At 42.4% G+C, this 21,983-nt stretch overlaps 1 protein-coding gene across 4 annotated transcripts in view; it reads left to right on the forward strand.

The window, feature by feature from the left end:
* Nucleotides 1-21,983, forward strand: part of RBM33 (RNA binding motif protein 33) — a 93,288-nt gene that overhangs the window by 43,091 nt on the left and 28,214 nt on the right. For 3 of the 4 annotated variants that reach the window (XR_014517414.1, XM_083466644.1, XM_083466643.1), the window contains exons 12-15: nt 818-1,149; nt 2,409-2,750; nt 4,362-4,649; nt 7,352-7,981. Coding sequence is in view for 3 of the 4 variants with exons in the window: in XM_083466644.1 (XP_083322770.1) it covers nt 818-1,149; nt 2,409-2,750; nt 4,362-4,649; nt 7,352-7,981 (1,592 nt within the window). In the remaining variant the exon portion in view is untranslated. Of the gene's footprint in view, nt 1-817; nt 1,150-2,408; nt 2,751-4,361; nt 4,650-7,351; nt 7,982-16,745; nt 17,175-21,983 lie in introns of those variants that run through there. The other variant, XM_083466645.1, reaches the window with a different exon arrangement.

Consider the following 21,983-nt stretch of genomic DNA (forward strand, 5'->3'; position numbering starts at 1 on the left):
AAAAAGTGGTGAAAACTTCCACAGACGCAACTTGGATTTCTCTTCCATTGTAACTCATTGTACAACCCTTAATTGTGTTAGTTGTTGCTGATGGCTGCTTTCAGTTAAGCAACAGGACTTCTTACTGAAACCGTCTTTTCCCTATTGATTTTCCATGAAGACATGAATAGTTCTGCTTTCAGGACTTACCTGGATTCTGTGGGTTGATTGGGGGGAGAGCGTTCCTCCTTCTTTTGGAGAAGGTTTTGAACTACAGGGACCTAGTGGTCCTCTCTAACCCAGGTATCTACTCCAGGTATCTAAGGCTCTTAGAGAGTGATGAAAGAAGCAAAAGTATGTATCTCTCCCCGCCCCCTTTGTAACATATGTGCAGTCTAGAATGTTTTGTGAGGAAAGGATCTTCGTTTAGTGGCAAATCACATGCTTTGAATGCGGAAGGTGGCACAGTTCCAACGAAAAGGAGCTGATAATGCTAAAGGAACCTCTTTATGTAATCCTGAGGAGCCATTGCCAGTCCGTGCAGACCATATTAGGTTAGATGGACCCAATAATCTAACCAGGCTTTCCCCAACTCAGGTGCCTTCCATATGTTTTGGGTTCAAGTTCCCACCATTCTGTATCATCCTGTGCTGGCTGGGGCTGATAGGAGTTGTACTGTAAAACATCTGGAGGGCACTAGGTTGGGGAAGACTGATTTAAACTAATATTGCCGCTTCCTATGTGAGCGTTCTCTGAAGCAGGGGTGTGAGGACTAGGAAGGCTGTTCAGTTTGCTCCATGGAGAGATTGGTTTGATGACTACCTTTTGTTTCTGACAGAGCCAAGATTTCCCAGCCACCACTTGTTTGAGCAGCGGAGCCCTCCTCCTCCTCTACCGCCCCCACTCCTCAACAGCGGCCACCCCATTCCCAACCAAAACCCGCACCCTTTCAGCCAGCCTGGACCAGGTTTTAACCAGCAGGGGCAGCAGCACATGTTCCCCAGAGAGAGGATGGTGAGGCCAAACATTCAGCCGCAGGGGCCTGTGGGAGTCCTTCACTTCAACCAGCCTGGAGCAGCAAATGCGCGACCTTTCCTCCCTCCCAGGCAGTCCTTCATGCAGGTGCCAGGCCAGCCGTTTTTGACAACTCTCACACAGCCCAACATGCAGGTATGAAACGAAAGCAAGAGTTCCTAGGAATCTGCATTTAGAAATATTGTGACAGCTTCAACCTAAGTTCCCAAAAGTGCAATGCCTCCAAAGCTGCCCAAAAGTTGTTACTCTAGCACCCTTTTCACACCACTTTGATCAGCAGGGCAGAACCTTGACATGCCGTCCCCTAAGTGCTGCAAAAAGTATGGTAACTATATTGATGAGTGCTTGAAAATTAATGTCCAGTTTTTTTGCAGTATCCTTTTGCCCTCTTTTAGAGACTTTTAAAGCATGTAACAAACACATTTAGTTGACCCCCTCCTCTCTCTTGATCTTTTTAGCTGTGGGCCTAAGAATAAAGTGAGTTTGTACAGGTGCTTACTTTTTTCATCTTAGCTACTCCTTAAGAGCCTCAAACCGTTTGTTGCTTATGCAGGGAAGTGTGGAAACCTTTGAGAAGTTCTCCTGTGCGCAGAGTTGAATGTTTAATGTTTGAATTGATGGTACAAAATATAGATGAAATTTAAATGTGCCTTTTTATTGCTGTGCCAAGCATGAAAACATATTTATCCCCCTGTGCCCAGTGCTAATTGAATTACAAGGTTTAGTGGCAACTTTGTATTGGCATAGTGCTTCAAAGTGAAGATATTAAACTGCTTTGATTTTTGCAAGGCTGTTCACAGCTAATGAGATTAGAAAAGTTTGTAATGCAACATTTTGTTCAATATTCTATGGTTTCCTAAATTGATTTATTCCAGAAGAAATATGAAAATAATCTATTGTTTAAAAACAAGTTCCTGTACAGTGAATAGATTAAGCATGCATCTAGAAAACAGCCATATTAGCTCACCATAAAGGTTAGAGCACCCTCTGCTGGTACTATTGTTTTTCATTTGAGGATACTAATAAATACACAATGGCTGGTGTCATGCATTCCTTTCACTTATTAAGCTTACTTTAAAGTTTAACTATTGTGCTTTAGTAATTGTAGGAAATGTTCAGACTCCCGTTAGACTTCTTCATTATTATTTTTTTAAAAGGAACAGCTGAAACATAATGCTTATGTGCAGTACAGCACTTTAATTTAGCTTAACTTAACTTTAGACTTGAATTGGGTGATGGTGTGCTTATTAATAAAGGCCTTTTCTTTGCTGGTTATAGTAATTGTGATATACAGAGTGCTGGTTAAATCGTATTAGCTACTTAGAGCTTGAATGTTTAGGAGCAGGCCTTTTTTGAGTTTGCAGCTCATGTATGCTTTCCTTTAAAATGTGCAGGGTCCCTTGCACCCTCCTTTGCAGCCACAGCATCAGCAGCATCAGCAGCATCCACAGCCGCCGCAACAGCACCATCCACAGCCGCATCAACAGCCGCATCAGCAGCATCCGCAGTCACATCAGCAGCATCCACAAACAGCCCAGCAGCACCACCAGCAGCATCAACCACACCAGCAGCACCAGCCACACCAGCAGCAGCACCACCTCCTTGCAGTGCCCCCCCAGCCTCTGATTTCTGTTGCCCCATCCCAGTTTAGACCTCACATGCAGGCACAGCAGCAGCAGTCAAGCAGCAATCGGATGCAGTGTCAGCAGCGACAAGGTCTGGTAAAGGCCAGGCATGTAAGTGACATTTAAATACAGTACAGAAAACTCCCGTTTTGCGCATGTTCAAAGAACACACGACTGTGCATGTGCAGGCTGTTTTCAGACCCAGAAGGGGGCGGGGCGGGCTTATGTGCACTCCACTGACGCGTGTGATAACCTGGAATGCAAACCCCAGTTGTTGCCTGAAATAAAAAATAACAAAAACCCTAGTAGTTTTCTTAAAAAATGAGAAGTCTTGGGGAGTGTGTGTGTGTGTGTGTGTGTGTGTGTGTGTGTGTTTTGAGGGTGAATACAAACCTCTTGAAGAGCCACCTGCAGGTCTGTGGATTAGATACCTCTGTTGTATGGTGTGACACTATTAGTGTTGTTGCTTATCTCTTGCACAGCCTCTGTGATGCTCCCTCTGTGCTAAATTCGGCTGCCTTGGCATTATTATTATTATTATTTATTCAATATATACACCGCCCTATACCCGGAGGTCTCAGGGTGGTTCACTGAACAAAATCAGAATATAAAACCACAAAATATATAATCAAAATAAAAACAACAACCCGTTAACCCCACCCCACCCCTTGCTTAGTATTACGATAAAAAAAAGAACACTCTTATTTGGACAGTGTCTTGAGATTGTTATCTTGAGCTTGAGAGGCCGAGTAATCTTACTACTATTGGGCTGTGCAAAGCAGCACAGAGGAAAAGAGATTTCCATGGGCAGCTTTCTCAAGGCCATGTTAAGGGTTCTTTCTTTCTCCCCTTCCAAGGGAGCGCAATTTGAACATTCCAGTTGTGAGCAGGCAAATGAGTCATTGCAGCCCTACCTGTGTTACTGAGTGATACTACTTTAGTACTAGCAGTGATAGGTAGAAAGCAGAAATAGCCCTACTGCCAATCCTTCAATGAAGTTAAGACACATGGGGGCAAAGTGAGAAAGGAAAGGGACAAGGATTGGCTTCCAAACTGCAGTGATGATGTTGAGCAGGTTAACTGGCAGTAGAGAGTGCATCAAAGAAGTGATGACAGTTCAGGAGAGGCTTTGCCATGTAGTTTGCCTGCAAGGTTTTTAAAGAAAAGAAGGCAAGGATGTGTAGGACTGGCTGTGTGTGTGCGTGCGCCTGCGCTTAGAAACATTATTTAAGGAAGGCTGTGTCTGGAGGTGAAGTTAGCCACATTTGTTCACTTCTAGTCACAAATCCTGCAGTTTTGTCAATCCATGGTTGACTTTTTCCTTTGCTGTCCTAAAGAATTTTCAAACCGCTTAGCACTGCTTTGTCCCTCTGTTTGTGTTCACCTGTGTTTCTTGAGGCCCTCTGCAGGGTTGATACCTTCTCTGCCACAGAAAATTCTGTGCTGGGGAAAAAGATAATTTCACTGGACACCTGACTAGCTGTTAGTTCTGTTGCTTTGTCTGCTCTTCCTTTGGAAGATTCCATTCCTCAAAGCTTATCCAAGGCTGTTAGTACCATTAGCATGGCAAAGGGGACTATAGACTTGCATTTGCTATAGAAATGACTGCACAAAGAAAGGTGATTCAGAATCTCCATATGTTATCAGTTAAGCTACAGCAAAATCTGCATGCTAAAAACTCAATGCTATCAGGGGTTTTTTAATGTTGATTTTTTTTTTCAGAACACACCAACACAAAACATGGTGAAGCGTCCAAATCAGCAACTCCAGTCACCTGCTCCAAGGAACAGTAACTTGCGGGAATTGCCGATAGCACCTTTGCATGCAATCGAGGCTGCTAACAACCGAAGAACCTCAGCACCTGCTGCTCAAGTAAAACCCATTACCAGTACCATGCCTACTGCAAGGCCTGTTGCTAGTGTGAAGAACCAACAGGGAAGGACTGAGACAAAGCCTAGAGCAGTTATTCCAGTGGCACAACCTAAAGTGGAGATCAAATCTGAGCCAGAGGTAAGGCCTCTCCTCTGTCTATCTATGTCATAGTTTTCTGCATTTATACTATTTTCCAGGCAGGCACAGATGAATAAACTGGAGAGATAGAAGAAACGTCTCTACCAGCACACACAGTCCACTTATATGTTGGTGATTCCCTCATCTGCTGAAAACATAAGGCACATCTGTTACTTACACTTACATCTGTTACAGCAAAAGTATCTTATTGTAAGCCCTGATCAGGAAATGGAGCTCACTGTCACCAGTCTTGAGAGTCAAGTGTGCACTTTGCTGGAATGAGAAGATGGAGCCTAAAGGAGAAGTCAATTCGGAATGGGGTATATGGGAAGCTCTTCCCCTCAGCCACCAGATGTGGTCCACAGGTCATGGGTCAACCATCCCCGATGTTATCCTGTCTATTGGCAAGATGCAGTGATAATATTAAATAATTAAATTCTGTTTTTGTGGAAACAAGAATCTGCAGTCATTTGCCTATTTTTATTTATCTCTTGAATACCATTGAGTGATTTGGGAGAACCAAGCTACTGTGAAAGTACTATTAAAAGTCCCTAGGTAGAATCCGCAATGAACTTGCTCGAAACTCAGTTGCATGTGACTCTAAGCCAAACCATAGCCTAGCACAGAGCAATTGTGCAGGCTCCCTGAGAGGAGATGGTGACTGCTTTGCTCATCTGCTGGTTCTGCTGTGCTGGACCAGACGAAGTCATGCTTTGGCTTAGCAGGTTATATGAACCTAGGCTCATGGTTTACCTGTCCCAAACCAAGCACTGGCTATAACCCACAGGACAAATCTTGGTTACAATTCATAGTTTGTGTGGAGAGAGCTAAACCATGAACCTGGGTTCATTAGACATGTGGAGCTCAATACAGTAACAGTAAGAGGAGCAGAGGAGCCACAATCTCTGAGAGCCTGCACATTCAGCTGTTCATGCTAAGCCATTGTTTGACTTGGCATAATGCGCAAACTGAGCTTTTATGGCTTTAAATGAGACACGGTGTCTTAGTATAGGCATAATACTGAGCCCACCTTGCGGGATTGTTGTAAAAATTACTGAGACAATGCTTTGAATATTCTAAAGAACTATATAGCTGCTAATTCCTGTTATTATCCCTTACAGATAGGCTCGAATGATGAATATCAATGGTTTGTCACTGTAAATGCTAACTACTGAATGCTGATGTTTTTTCTGATCGGTTGTTACAGAATATAGAGTAACTGTACTCAGTGAAATAGATCACGTTAGGTTGAATTGGCCCGTAAAACTTAGACTAAAGTACTTTACCCTGCGAGATGGGAAGCTTGCTAATTGCATTTTGGATAGATGGCTATTTTCAGTGTTCTCAGTTTTTTGTTTCAGATGGTCAAAGTCAGTGTGGTCCCGTGGGCAGAGAGTTAGATGTGGTACCCTTGGGTTCAATGCCAACTCTGCCATGGAGTCATGTAGCATCTTAATCTGAGTTAGAAATATGGTAAATGGGAATGGGGAACTCAGATACTAAGATGAGCCTAGCAAATTCAAAATAGTATCCAATTGTAACTGATAGGTTCCAGTTTCTCCTGCCTACACTTTCAGCTGATGAGTTTTTAAACATCTTACTTGCCAATTAAACATGAACATTGCGTAAGAGAATCTTTGTGAAAGCCATATGTGAGTGAAACTAGTTCAAGCAATGTTACATTGATTCCATGGTGCAGGATCTTCCACTTTTTCACTGCTTCCAAGTGCTGGTGATCTAAGCTGCTGTGTGCCGAATGAGGTTTCCTCAAGATGTATACTAAATAAAGCATATCCGGTTGGTGCTTTAGGGGGTTAAACTATTGTAGTGTTTAATAAGGAACATTTCTTAGCCTATTATGTTATCCTTTAACGTTTGTCCTGTTGAAACTTGCAAACTCAGGAGCAACACTTGGAAGCAGCTTTTCTTTTGATGTTCTTGATTTCCCTGTAGCTTCCTGTAAGAATGTGTTTTCTGCCAGAATTTTAGGCCCCTTGGAAAGGTTATTTGATGCACAAAGGGTATAATACTTTCAGAAAAGCTTAAGGCTGGAATATTAAAGGCATTCCTGATATACCATTAATATTCCAACACTGCATTTGGCAACATTTTAATTCTGAAGAGAGTGCATGAGTTCAAGGTCAGAGAGATTGACTTGTGCTGTTCATTATAACCAATTATTGTGTGACAAATGAGTTTCAGATCAGGCTGAAAATTCTGTAAGAAAAATCAATAGTTCTAATCAGGGCCTTTCAGGTCATTTACCACCCTACCTTTTGTTAGTTTGTCAGAAAAGAGCAAGATAAAACCCATGTGACAGTGGGCTGCCTCTGCATTGTTACAGCTTCCATTTGAAACAATATTTTGAGATCTTGAATTATATTAATAGTTTAATTGGTTTCAGCAACTTCTAAATGAGTTCCGATTTAGAAGGCTTCAGTTTCAGCATTCTGATTTTTTTTCATTAAGTAAAGTCCAAACTAGAGTCTTGTATTTTTTGACTCTTTATAGGTTGCCTAGTAATAAACTTGCATTGGTAGCTATGTCATTTAAAAGCATTAGCACCATATTTCAGTTAATTTAAGATGCTCCTGGGAATGGATGCCATCAGTGCACTCTCTTTTTTAAAAAGCAAAACCAAATTTGACAAAGCTGGATAGGAGTTACTGTCCCAATAACTTGTTTCCTTTGATGTTCTGTAGTTTCCTGATGAAGATGAAGAAACCAGACTCTACCGTTTAAAGATAGAAGAACAGAAACGCCTAAGAGAAGAGATCTTGAAACAAAAGGAGCTCAGGCGGCAACTTCAGGCTGGAGCTAGAAAAAAAGAGTTGCTTGAAAGGCTCGCACAGCAGCAGCAGTCTTCAACCCAACAACAGGAGGAAGAAACTTCACAGTTGCCCACCAATGGAAATCCATTGCTTCCCCTTCCTGGTGCACAGCCTCGCCAAAATGTGAAATGCAGGCTGATGGTTAAAAAGCAAGACCCAGTAGCTCCAACCCCCCCTGCTTTTCTGCCTAAGCCCCCAAATATTCCGCAGGCTGGAGATAATGCACAGTTTCAAGGACAGCAAATAAAAACAGTGAAGCAGCTAAGACAGACTAGGACAGTGCCCGAAAATGAGCTCCAGCTGCCATACAAAGGGTTGCAAACCAAGCCTCCTGCAGCCCACTTGAACCCATCCCAGATTGCTCGTGTGGCATCAGTACAAGGCCAGCCTCAGGAACTGAAGCCTGGGGTGAAAAGAACTGTCATGCAGCGGGCAAACAGTGGTAGTGGAGATGGGCCCCATGTCGGCACCAAAGTCAGGGTGATTAAATTGTCAGGAGGGGTAAGTTACCAGGCTTGTCTGTCTTTTGTTTTCTTGTGTGTCTTGTGGTCCCTGTCTGTCCTGTTGGTGTTGTTATTTGCAAAGGCCCAAAGAAAATGGAGATTGATAAGCACAGGCTTGGGGGGGCGACGACCCACATTTCAAATATTCCTGTTAATTTTGAACTGTCACAGCTGTGTATAGCTATTTTAAATCATTTCCCCCAATATCATACATGTACGTTTCCCCATTTTGTAATCTTGAATGGTCTTGCTGAACTGATCGCCAAATGGATCAAGTGATCAGGGTAAGCACAAGTAGCATAAAGGAGGCAGACCACATGCTGGTGACTTAATAGAAGGTTCTCATTTGATTTTGATCCAAATCAAAAACATTTGGTAACTAACCACAGCCAAAAAAGAGCAGTGGGTGATGAACCGAATACTAACAATTTGTGGTTATGGCCAGAGTATCTTCCCTCCTTTGTTCCTTTAACAGAAGCCTTTGTATGAGCTGTTACTTAATTGTGCTTAGGTCACTACCTGATTACTAGGTAACAGGATGCCAGACCTTAGGAAAAGTGACAATCAATTGAGGAATAATTTCCATTTGGGAAAGTAGCAAATATGTAAAGTCCCCCTTTAGGCCAGTAAATAGTGTGTTAAAAACTGCGGTTTATTGCAGCATTTTTCAGGAATAAAGCGTAAGAGCTGTGTATACCTCTTCTAGAAAGAAAATAAGAAACTTTGTTGAAGGACTTTGAAATGTGAGAAATGAGGAAATGGATTTAAGTTGAAGGGAAGTTATGTGTATGTTTAACCATATTCTCTCCCCTCACCCTCCCTCCCTGTCTTCTAATGACAAGAATAACAAAGTTTGTGTGCCTTGTTTTTCAAGTAGCAGAGAACTAGTTTACAATAAAATTGCATTCAGGCTTCTGCCCTGACTCAGATTTTGTTGGTATTGCAATACACAGGGTAGTAGCCAGGAAAGGTTTCACTTTGGAGTTCTCCACCCCTCCCCAAGTTGGTTGTACTGTCCTGTTTTGTGCGTCAGCAAACAACCTCAGCACAGGGTGTATATAAATGGTACTCCGATAGAAGTGGGCAGAAAGGACTTGATAAAGACCAAGTAGAACTGAGCTAAGGGTTTATTTTGTTTATGTGTTGTATCACATGTATCACAGAAAAAATGAGACTCTGTAGTGCAGTCCTTTTCATAGCAAACATGACTTCTCATCCACTTGCAGGCAGGATATGCCAAACAGCCTACTGGCCAAAACAAGTTATCTGCTCCTATTGCAGAAATATTCTTTGGGATATATTTGAGGCATTATTTAGTTCTGAGCCTTTAGTAAAGGTTCATCCAGTTTCGTGGAGTTGGACAGCATTGGAAATAACTTAAGGAGTGAGCTGAAATTAGTTTAGTTTGTTTCATGCAGTGGTGGTGTTTTTCTTCCAGAAAAATAATTAGCTCTATTTCCCACCTTTTTTAACCACTATGGTTAAATTGTTAGGATTCAGACTGAAATAGTTCAGAGTGAGGGGAAGTTGTTTTAAGATGTTCCTTATTAAGTACAGCTTAGTTGTAAGATCGGTTCAGCAGGGGAGTAAGAAGCCCAGAGAGGCTGTAGAATTTCCTTGGAGATTGTCCTCTAAAGGCTGGACAGGCATTTGAGGGACGGTTTATGTATGGAGGTTGAAATACAAAGAAGCTTTGTGCGCAGGAGAGGCATCTGCCTGAAAGCAGTGCTTTCTTCGAAATGTTTTGCTGCAACATCTCCCACTGCTAAAGAGGCAAGTTGCTTTTTAAATTGCAGATTGGCATGCCTCCTTGGCAGTGTGAGATGCTGTGGCAAGAACTTCAAAGAGAGCTCCAGCTGAGTGTGCATGGTCCTAGCCTTCACGTGCATAGAGCTGCTTTGGATTGAGGCCAATGCACCCTGCCTTAAACTATCAGATGGGAATCTCTTCCAGCTCAGATTATAGTGATCCTTTGAGGAATCACTTTCGTTTACAAGATTTTGACAGGCTTATATTCTTTATCAATAGTAATAGCTAGGCAATCTTAATTCCAACTGGTAAAAACTAAAGGATTGTTGAAATCATATATACCAGTGCAAGAAGTCACCACAACGAATTGTTGCAGTTATTCAGTGAGCAGATATATACAGTCTTCTTTCAACCACTTGCCTGGTCGCCATAGGCAACTAGAAATTTGACATAGGTGCATGAGGTTGCAGAAAGGAAATGGAGTGTTCAGCCCCTCTTTTAGCAACCACCTGCATTTATTTGCTGGACAGCAGGGGGTTATTCACCTTCTCTCCTTCCAGCGTGGGTAACAACCCAGGGTTTGGCCCTTCTGCTGACAACCCATTATAGGGTTGTAGGTTAGGAAGCCCTCCGTTCCCCACTTGACAGAGAAAGCAAGCAGGCTGCTGGCAGAGGCATGGAGTGCTTCATTCCTTCTCCAGCAGCCTGCTGGGTTTCTGTACTGGGTGCGCAGGAAGTGAAGCTCCCTCTTATGCATCCATCATTGCAACTGAGAGAGCTGGCAGCAAAGTAGAGTGCTCCTTCTCTCTGCCTTCTGGGTTTTTATGGTAGACCAGGGATGTCAAAGCCCACCACCTGCAGGCAGTTTTGAAGGCTGGTCAGGGCCACCAACCTACCAATCACCCAACCTCATAGGATGGCAAAATTAATGCCAGTGGATCAGCACAGACATATCTCTTATCTTAGCGCTGTCCCACAGTTCTAAGATTGGAGATAGGCCTCTGCATGTCCCTTGAGGGTAAAAGTTAGAAGCAGATGCTTATCTTCAATCTTAATGTTAAGTAACACAGTGCCACACTTATCTCTGATCTTAAATACTGTGGGACTATAACACTAAGATCAGAAATAAGAGATTGGGAAAGCCCAGGTGGGCATGGTTTGCCCAAAATGACTTCCTGGGCCAAGTTCAGAGGTGGGCCTAATTAGGCTCATGGGCTGGAGGTTTCAACTGCTGTGCTTAGTTACTCAGCAGGCGAAACAGGGCACAGGGGAAGCTGGGGGTAGATCTAGAACGATTGGCATGACAACCTGTTGGATCCACAGAAAGGAGTATCAGCACTTAGTCGTCCAGCACAGAAACACAGCAGGTTGATGGTGGAACCTTGACATGCAGGGCAGGCTTTGTCTCCCTCATAACTAGCATAAAACACCATAGACTGTTGGAAAAAGGGGTAGAGTGATCTGACCATTTACCATGACTTCACGGAGCACTCAGCATAGAAACAAGTGAGTTGATGGAGTGGGAAGAGAGTGCTCATTTCTAGTTAGTACAGTGTTTTGCTAGTCTGTTTTTTAGTCACAAGAGAGGCTGGGAAAGGAAGAATGGAGTGCTTTGCTTATTCTCCACTAGCTACTCCTGTGAGTAAAAAGCAGGTGAGTGCAGGATATTGCCAGGACTAATTTATCAGGCTTGGTATATTTGGGTGATATATTTCCTCTTGTTGCAATACACAGACATATTTCACGCTGCAGAGTTCCTAAGGGACTTGCTGTATCTTCCTCTAAACTTCTAAATAGGGGTGAGCCAATTTTCCAGTGCAGGCAGGTGTATAGCTACATTCCTTTATACAGAAAATTGCTACTAAGCATGAAAACTCAGATCAAGATGCTTGATTAAATTTTCAATAGTTTGTCAGAAAGTTACAACCATGTTACTTTGTTCCACATGCTGCACAGAGAAAAGGGGAGTTATTGGCAGCAAGGGAGACAGCCTGGACAATTTTGCTAGTCTAAGCTTACACAAAGATTAAGTCTGTCAGAGCCCTCTGTAAGGTAGACATCCCAAATCCTGCTGAATGTCTAGTTCTGAGTCCTGCCTAGAGCATGTTTTGGTAATTCTCCATTGAGGCATCTATGTATTCTTCCTTTGGGTCAAGGTTTTGAATGTAAGTGTTCCATCAAAATCTGAACTCATCTAGGTCAGCTATATCATGTTCTGGCTGAACAGTATATTGATCTTCTGGTATTGCAGCTCTTTCTGAAAGTGTTGAGAACTACCAGCCTGTTGAAGACGTGTTTCCATTTTTGCTTTTGTTCAAACTCATTGACAAGAATATTGATGTTGGTGCTTTCAGCACAGCTGTGCCATTGCATGTTATTGCAAAGCCAACTGCAGCATTTGCTGGACGTTGTGATCTTCAATCCATTGTTTTCAGAAGTTTGAAGAAAAGTCATAATTCTTCAGCTATCTTTAGAAGTGTATTATGAAAGCACTACCCTTCTTCCATTTGTTCATGAAACATATCATTTATATCAGCTTCCCTATTTTTCACACAGAAAACCTATGTATAAGGTGGTAGATTGGCATGCAACATATAAACTGTCAGGTGGGACAGTTGGGGTGCCCAGATATTCATGGGAAATGACCATTCAGCTCACCAAAGCTTCCTATTGTGTAGCACAGGAGTGGGGATCCCTGAGTTATGGGTTTAATGAAGCTGGGAACAGATCCCAGTTTGGCCCATAAGGCTGTTTTCTCCAAACCACTTGCCCCAGTCGCACACTTGACATCATATGTGATGTCAGGTGAGGGAGGGGTGAAGATGCTACTGATTGGCAGTTAGAGCAAGCCAGTTGGGGTTGGCTGCACTACTGAGTTCCCACTGGGTAACTAGCTAGCCAATCCTTGAATGGGCTTGCAAAGAGTCCTGCTCAGCACTCTGAATTGCCAAGGATCAGCTGATCAGTGGTACAAAGCACTCCATCACCATTGTGACATTAGGTGATTAACAGGTTGGTGTTCCCACTAACCTGTCAAATTTGGCCTGTGCAGGGTAGGGGAGATAAGGATCTGGCCTGCTACGTAATTCCAGTTCCCTAGGGTTCCTTTACCTTTACCCCTGTTGTAGCAAATGAGAATGAGGCAAAACACAAGTGTATGTAATCCCACCTGTGCTTGCTGTTCTCTGTAACCATATTCTCTATGTAGGAATTTTCTTATTTCAAGCTGCCTTTATGCTGTGGTTAGGGATACGTGTTCCCTGCAAGTCAAAAGTCAGTTTTCTGCCTTGAGAAAATAACTATTATGCAAATAGCACACATGGCAGGAATCCTGATCACTTACTCATTGATCTGCAGGTTGCTTTGAACATTTCAAACAGAAGTATTGAAATGGCGAACCTCTTTCCTTACTGCATTTTTGGCCCAAAGAAGACTGTACCATGGAAGTTGAGCACAAAATATATACTTACATTTACATTTTTACACTGTGTATTAGAAGTTTTTTTTAAAAAAGAGGGCTGCAGTGTTTGATCAAATAGGTTCATCTATTAACCTTCCAGACCATTAAAAAAGTGCCCCTGATTAATTAGGTGCCATTTTAGAAGAGTCTCTCTCTCTCTCTCTCTCTCTCTCTCTCTCTCTCTCTCTCCCCTAAACTGGTGCCTGCCATTTTGCTTCCCTCTTCTCTATTCTGTGTCCTTGTGGACATCAGATGGAGAGATGTTGATGGAGACTTGCAGATCCTTGGAGTGCCAGCACCTTTGTCTCTGGAGGGCGTTGGTGTGGCAAGGAAAACGGATTATTCTACCCCACCACCAAGACACTGGGCAAGTCTAGACAGGTTGTAGTGCTCCAGTTCTGCAGATTTGCTGGCGGAGTGAGCTCCACTGAAATCAGTAAACCTTACTTTTGGATAGTTTGTTTCTGAAAGCATCATGTTCTCTCCCTCAGAATTGTTGGTTCTGTGCATTTTCAGATTTATACAAACTTGATGAAAACTTGTATGATCATTAACGAACTACTTTGTTTTGTCTAGGAAACGAATACTCACATAAGCTACCATATAAAATAATAAGAATTCTAAATTGTTGTAAGCCACCTTGAGTAGGTTTTTTTTTTGTATAGGGTTGGACATAGCTGTCAGTATACATAAAACATACATAATATATTGACTTAGCAGAGCACAAATAAATTTAAAAGCATAATTAATCTTAGCAAACTCATGCTGTCATTCACAGTGGAATTTTTTTTAATACATCGTGACATCAGTGACACAACCTGGGCACTTTCAGATTGACTTTTGACACACATGATTTGCTAACACTTGCTAGGAATATGGTGGGATAACACTGGGATAAGTTTACGCTAGGAGGTCAACCTCCTAACTCACTGTTGGTTGCTCAGAACAATGCTTCTGCTTTGCCTCTGCTTCTTGGGTGCATATATCAGTGTTGTAGTAAAAGCTCTCGCAGAAATATCTTTGTGTGTCTCATCCTCTTTGTCTGGCTTACATTGAAGTTTCCAGAGTAACCATAAATTTAAGAGAATTTTAGAAATTGTGTTAAATTTGCATTCATACTACTAACTTGTTCATTTGATAAATAAGAAACTATGCTCTTCAGTTGCTGTGACTCATTCTTCAGAGGAGTGTTCATATCATGTCATTTGCCTTTTGGGCTGGCAGCAGGTTTTTAGTTGGAAGTCTTTGCCAAGGAGGAAGATTTTAGATAATGGCCATTCAGAACTGGGCTACTATTTGGCTGAATGGCTGCTATGACTCGCTGCTTTTGCTGCTTCCTTTTCAAGCTTGTTGCATTGTCTGCTAAGGACTGCTTTTGGTCTTCAGTGCTAGCTGTATTATTTTGGGGTCTCTCTGGTAAGGTCTTCTCAGTAGGGAACCCCCCCCCCTTAATCCAGCAGATGTAGAGTATGCAACCCAGGAATTCCCTCATGACCTCTGAACTTCTTGGGTGCAAAGTGAGAGTGGCAGTATCTTTGGAATGGTGAGCCCTTTGCAAGTATTCAGGGCTAGGTTAAATGCCCAGCCTCATCACTCGGGAGTTACCAGTGTTTGGTTTGTGTCATAGTTTTAATTGCATTCTGTACCTGGTCTGCAGTAGATATTTTTTCAGAGCTGGGTTGTGCTGTTGCATCCCCCCCGTTGTACTAAATGATTTTGCAGCTGAATGTTTAGGTGGGTATTAAAATAGGTGAAATATACAATGCACACACTGCTGCCTTCAAACAAGAAACAACCACACATCCCTGGGTTGTTCCCCAGCTCTTTTCCTGCTTAACTCAGCCTGTTACAATGCCTGCCTATTTTTCTACCAACTACTCTGTCCCCCTTCTAAATAAATTTAGTTGTAACTGAAGCCAGATCGGCACATGCAATGGAATTAAGGTGGAAGAGGCTTAATTTAGTAGAATGTACAGAACCACTTCAGACTGCAAGTGTAGAATCATGAGTGCACCCATACATAAATCACTATGCAAGTAAAAAACTAACACAACGTGGGCGGTGCTAGAAACTTTCTCCCTGATGTGCATTTATATATTATTTATATAATATTTATATTATTTATATTTATATTTGGGTTTCAATAGGAGGGAACATTCAACAATAGATATCCCCCACCTGCAGTCTGAATTCTTGTCAGCCACTTTTTCCATCTCATTCTACTGTCTTTCTGGATTGGGCCCAAGTCCCACTGAAACCCATGAAAGAAGTTAAATACTATTCATTTGAGCCCCGTTGTATTTAACGGAGCCTAGTCTTGTCAAACCTTTGCCTCTGTCTCTCAGCCCCCTACACTCCAGACCCTCTTTGACTAAACACCCTTAGGCTTGCTCCCTTCCTTCTGCTTTCGTTGTGCTGCTATTCTGTCCTTAGACTCTGTATTTTTCCCTTTCAGCCATACTGGCCTTTCGTTTAAACTTAGAGTAGTTGTAATGTGTACTACAGGCATCTTCCTTTGGAGCAGCACTTGACAGAAAAGGGGTTCACACAATTTGCACACAAGTGACAGCACAACACAATTATATATTAGCAATTTTTATTATACCTTTCTTCCAAGGGACTCTGGGTGCCTGGTCTTTTTCCTACAATCCCCAATTTTATTCTCGCAGCATCCCTGTACATGCAGATGACCTTTATTCTTTCTGGCTTCACCCCTGCATCCCCATAAATGCATCCTCATAAATCATGAAAATGGTAAATCTAGTACCCGCTTATCATCCCCCCCCCCAGTGATACTAAAACACAACACATGCAAAAGGAAGCACTTGTGACACGCTTGTGCTACAGAATTGAACCCCACATGGGCAAATGGGGGATCTTGTAGAAATAGGTCACTGCAAGAGAGAAATACACTAACTGGCAGAAGCTTTGACGTTTGGGGGTGAGAGCTGATCCCAGGGAATTACTCCAGCCATTATGAAGTTACTTGCCCATTCCTTGAATTAGGTGGGCTGACGCTATTACTAATTATTTCTTCCTCTGCTTCTTAAACTTAAAGGATCATGTATAGAAGAGGAAGCTTCTATCATCACAGTGCCTAGACGTGATGGCAGTTAAGGGGTTTGAAGGACATTTTTACATTGATCTCCCCAGCACAATTGTAACACATAAAAACATAAAAATATATTAAATGTTAACGCTAGTATTTGTTCCTGAGATCAAATATAAATGCATCGTGGGCTAGTGATGGCTGACTTATGGGCGGTTCTTCTGGTATTTCCTTCACTATAAATAAATCCATTAGCCTGTGGAATAGCAAGCACTAAGATTTGAGGTTATTGTACTAATTGTGCCAGTATAAACTAGTATGGCGGAGTAGTGATGACGGTCTTATGAAGCAGGTTTGTGGTTATTGTCCCTATATTCCTTTTTGGTGATGGAATTTCATGTGTACATGTTGGATGATACCCATTGACTACTGTGGAATTACAGAATGCTTAACATTAACTGCTGTTCAACCATCTTATGTTGTTGTTGGGTGATTTCTCCTTAGCCAAAGACTGACCTCCCTTGCTCAGAGTGATATGTCTAGTCCTCTGTCGTCTGAAAATGCTGAGTCTTATACTGGACCAAGAAACACACACCTTAGTCTCTGTGGAGAACTGCACTAGTGGGTCTTTCGTATATGGAAACTCTGCCTTTTTTATGTAATTGTTGCAACTGTTGGTAGTCATAGTGTCTCCAAAGGCTGAAACAGCCCAACTGTTCATTCCACTCTACATGAGCTATGGCATTTATATCAGGAGTGAAAAGAGTGGAAGAGGTGGGGGAATGGGGGGGAGGGAGAGAAAATTTTGCTTCAGTTGGGAAGCAAGCATTGCTCTCTAAAAAATGAGAACTGTTCAAAAAAGTTTAATTATTGTATACTTTTGGTTTTTTGCATCTGTATTGCTCATCTCATGCAATAAAAATGTTTAAATAATGTGTACTTTTATAGCCCTTTTATTGTGATCTCATAGATCATAACATCGGTTCTATTAAATGGAAATCCACAACAATATTGGAGACAACTCACATTTCTGTTAGTGAGGGCAGGACTACAGCTTAGCTGTGATTTCATTCAGACTCGGTATTTTGCAATTGTACTCAGGACCTGCCTGGCTTCCATTAATTGAAACTGTGCTACTTAAGAACTTCAAGGTATTTTTCATCTCCTACTACTGTAAGTATAGATAGCACAATCCTACCCAAGCCCTGTTCTGTTTACTTCAGAGGGCTTCCATGGTCTTCCCACTCATACCTCTCCACGCATACATTCCTGCCAGACCTTTGGTCCTCCAGCTGTGCCATCCAAAGGTCTGTTCCCTCAAAAGACTTTCCTTTTGTCCCTTGCTGCCCTGCATGCTTGGTATTACCTCCCAGAACACCTGGAGTTTCCTGTGCCCAAACCCCTTTTCAAAATCCACCTGCCCTGTAAATCATTTGGCACAGCCCCTTGATTCCCATGCCTTGCTGTAACTCCACCTGTAGCTAAAAGTGTTCATTGCTTCCCTAATTACCGCTCCTCCCCTCCCTGCCCTCACTCTGTTTCCTGACTCAAATTTTAGAAGGTAGCCTCCTCAGGGCAGTGAACTGACCTTTTGCAGTCTGTAAAGTGTTATGGCACACTGATAGTACTACTATATAGATCAATTAATAGCAATTGCAAGGAGAACGAATTTTGTTCCATAAAATGGACCAACTTCTTAGAGAAAGTACAGTGGTACCTTGGTTTACAACCATAATATGTTCCGGAGGTCTGTTTGTAAACCAAAACAATGGGGCCTCCCAAAAACTTTTTTTCGGAATCCCCCCCCCCCCCGCAAGGGTTGTAATCCAAAAAAAGGTTGCACACCGGGACACGCACCTCCGGGTTTGACATGTTTGTAATCCAAAACGTATGCAAACCTAGGTACCACTGTAGTAATGCTACACTTGAAACAAGTAGAGAGATGGCTTCTTTAAAGTACAGTGGCCATTAGGATAGGCCATTGAAAAGGACAATACTGAAACCATGCATCATCTCAATTTCCTCTCCCCCCCCCCTCCCCAGGTATTTTCAACTCCATAAACTGTAATTGTATCTTGAGAGAGTGTGTGTATGGAATAAAATAAAATCTCAAGTGGGTGAGCACTTGCCTTGTGGGCTAGAGGGCTATAGATTGCTGGCATCTTTTGTTTGGGCTGAATTAACCATCATGCTGCACAACACAGTAGGGTCTCTGCCCAATTGTCTTTCTTGCTATGAGTAGTTACCTCAGTAGCCAGGTGAGGAGAGCTCCTGCCTAGAAATTTCATGCAACTCCAAGGCATAGCAGCAGTTCCATCATCACAGGAAAGGAAAGCTGAGTCTATCCTGGTCCCAGCTGGAAAACACCTCAGAATACTTAGGAGACTTGCCTGGTATGAAGATACAAGAAACTGTTCTATCACAGAGGATACCAGAAGAGGTTGGGAAAGATGGCAGAGCAGGAATGGGAAAGGCTGGCTACATTTTTTGTATCCTTTTTAGAAATGCATTTGTGATTGCATGCCAAGCATTTAAGTCACAACTGATTTGTCATGGGGTTTTTTGGAGGAAACGAACCCCGTACCCAAGCTCAGCTTTAAATTATGTGTTCAAATATAACTGCTGACTTCCTAGCCTTTGCTAAACATTTACATCTCAGCAAAGTTGGTTAGAAACAGATTCTGGAATTGTACTTTTTTTGCTTCCTGCATAGTATAATTTGCCAACTTTTTTAGTTAAGTCTGTCATCATAACTTCTGAACTACAGACGCTTAGCCATTTCATTTTGCCACCACAGAAGTCAGTAGTGTGCGTATCCCCACCACCATCCCCACCACCATCACCACCGTTCCAGTTGGAGTTTTATTATTTTTACCATACAACCATATATAATCTGTTTCCCAAGGCAAATGTAAACAGTTGTTGAGACTCTGAAGGTATGACTATTTCTCAGTGATAGTTCTCTGTGTTCATCGAATTATGAGTTAATTGTTTCAGTTATAAAAATAAGATACTGAGTTATGTATTAAGAAATCATCACTTCATTAGCTCTCCCCATTCCTTTATATGCAGATTCTTGGGGTGCATGGCAAATATTGCAAGCAAAATCCGAGGCAAACCTTATCACCCATTTTTTGTGCAATCAAGGTATTGTAGGGGTTTGGGTCATCGTTATTCTGCCCATTATGTTACTAGTTAGAAACCAGTGAATTTGGTCAATCTTAACTTAACATTTCACTTGTCACTAACGCATGCATGTTTGCGTTTTATAAATTATTGTGTTTTGTGTTGCTAAACGTTTAAAGTCCTCCTAAGGCAAGATAACATATTGTAGCAAGGACCATCTTTGTGGTTTTCACAGCTCATCAGTGTATATCTGTAACCTTTGAAGGGCATAATAAAAAAATTCCTTCCAGTAGCACCTTAAAGACCAACTAAGTTAGTTCTTGGTATGAGCTTTCGTGTGCATGCACACTTCTTCAGATACACAAATATACTTCTTCAGATATACTTCAGATATACTTCTTCAGATACACTGTGTATCTGAAGAAGTGTGCATGCACACGAAAGCTCATACCAGGAACTAACTTAGTTGGTCTTTAAGGTGCTACTGGAAGGAATTTTTTTATTTTGACTATGGCAGACCAACACGGCTACCTACCTGTAACTTTGAAGGGCATGTTTTTCAAATAACATGAATTCTCTTCAGAAAGGAAAAATCTGGGTGATTGTGCTGGAAATACCAGGAACATGTGTAGAACAGTCTGTATAGCACCTTTGTGCATTCATGTAAGTGCCCTGAGCAGCATTGGGCTTTGTGTGCATGGTGTTGCTCACAGCACACAAGTACATCAACAACAAAACATTAATTTCCAGTAGTACGCTTAAATTTAATGCTATTGTGAACATTACCAGAAAATAGAAAAGAAAAAGAAGTCACTCTTATCTTTTCCTGCTTCTATCTTCTCCTGCTTCTGCCATCCTGTAGGAAATAAGAATTGTGAGTGTATGTGAGCCCAGGTAATGTATGGAATACATGAGTCTTCCTAGTGCATTCCCCATAGGTGTTCCAGGCGCATTGCCATAAGAAATAAACCAGAAAGTCAATAGAATTCAAATAATGGAATGTTGTTACCCACCATATGTACACAGTACAACCACAGCACACATGCATTTTACTTGTGTGAGTTCAGTCATATGTGCTTGGCTATGGTGGTGGTGGCCTTCCCGGCGATGGTTGCAGCAGAGGAGATAAGCAAGCAGGGAAGCAACCAAGGCAAGCAGACAGAAGAAGAAGAAAGCTGCAGGAGAGAGAAGAGAGGCGCAGAGAGCTGCAGGCAGAAGAAAAAAGCTGGAATGGAGCCACAGCTCCTGTCTCCGCTCTGCATTTAGACCTCTTAGGAATTGGATACCATGACCGTGTCCCCATATAAACTTGGTTTGTTTATTATTTATTTTATAATATTCATACGCTGATTGCAACCCCCCCCCCAAGTGGTTTACAAAAAGGTTGCAATCCCTCCCCCGGCCCCGGGCAGTAAGAAGAAGTATGTGCTGTCCGTTTCTAAGACTTTGGTCTCTAAACTTTTTAATTTTTAGTGTTCTTTGTGGTGGTGTCCCTCTGCCGATTGAAGACACAAGGATACAGTGGAGGCTTCTGTCAACAGAATGGGAAGGGAGATTATACTTGCTGATGCCCCCCACTAAAAAAAATGCTCCAGAGGCTTTTGTGGGGGGTGTGGGAGCTTTGAAACAGCATGGACAGTCGCATGGGAGAGGGGGAATCAAAGGAAATGGTTTACCTCTCTGTTCTTCTGATGGAAACCTGCACTGGACAAAAGCACTTCCTGTCAGTGGAAGGACACAATTGGACAGAGTTTCATTCACTGTATGATTATAGTGGTACCTCGGGTTACATATGCTTCAGGTTAAAGACTCCGCTAACCCAAAAATAGTATCTCGGGTTAAGAACTTTGCTTCAGGATGAGAACAGAAATCGTGCTCCGGTGGCGCGGCGGCAGCAGGAGGCCCCATTAGCTAAAGTGGTGCTTCAGGTTAAGAACAGTTTCAGGTTAAGAACGGACCTCTGGAACGAAGTAAGTACTTAACCCAAGGTACCACTGTACAGTCATACCCTGGGTTACAGACGCTTCAGGTTGTGCATTTTCGGGTTGAGCACCGCACTGAACCCGGAAGTACTGGAACTGGCTACTTCCGGGTTTCAGCGCTTGCGCATGTGCAAAAATGCTAAAACGTGCTTTGCGCATGCACAGAAGCGCCGAATCACAACCCACGCATGCACAGATGCGGCGCTGCGGTTTGTGAACGTGCTTCCTGCACAGATCACGTTCGCAACCCAAGCATCCACTTTAGTTCCTTTTGCAAATTAAGCAGTCAAACAGGAGACCAAGATTCAGTGCTATATGCAAAGTTATTGAGGGCAGATGTACAACTTCACTTCTACCCAGAACTTCCATTCGGTTTTTAATTCCATCTTCCGTACCCCATTTAACTGAATGTCTAAAGACAAGTCCACTTGAGCACTGCCCCATCTCATGCCAGTGTTGCCATTATAGAGCTGCCAGTTGGTAAATATAGTTGCTAATGAACTTGTTCAACAAGTTGGTTTTAGAGTATTTTACCCCTCGGTAAGAGAGAGAGAGCGCGCAAAGGCTGAAAAATGGACGTTTTTAAATGTTTATAAACAGGCTCTTGTTGAAAAATGAGTTTTTCTCTCAACGC

The sequence above is a fragment of the Podarcis liolepis genome (genome assembly GCF_965112155.1).
Source record: "Podarcis liolepis genome assembly, chromosome: 12".
Lineage (NCBI taxonomy): Eukaryota > Metazoa > Chordata > Lepidosauria > Squamata > Lacertidae > Podarcis > Podarcis liolepis.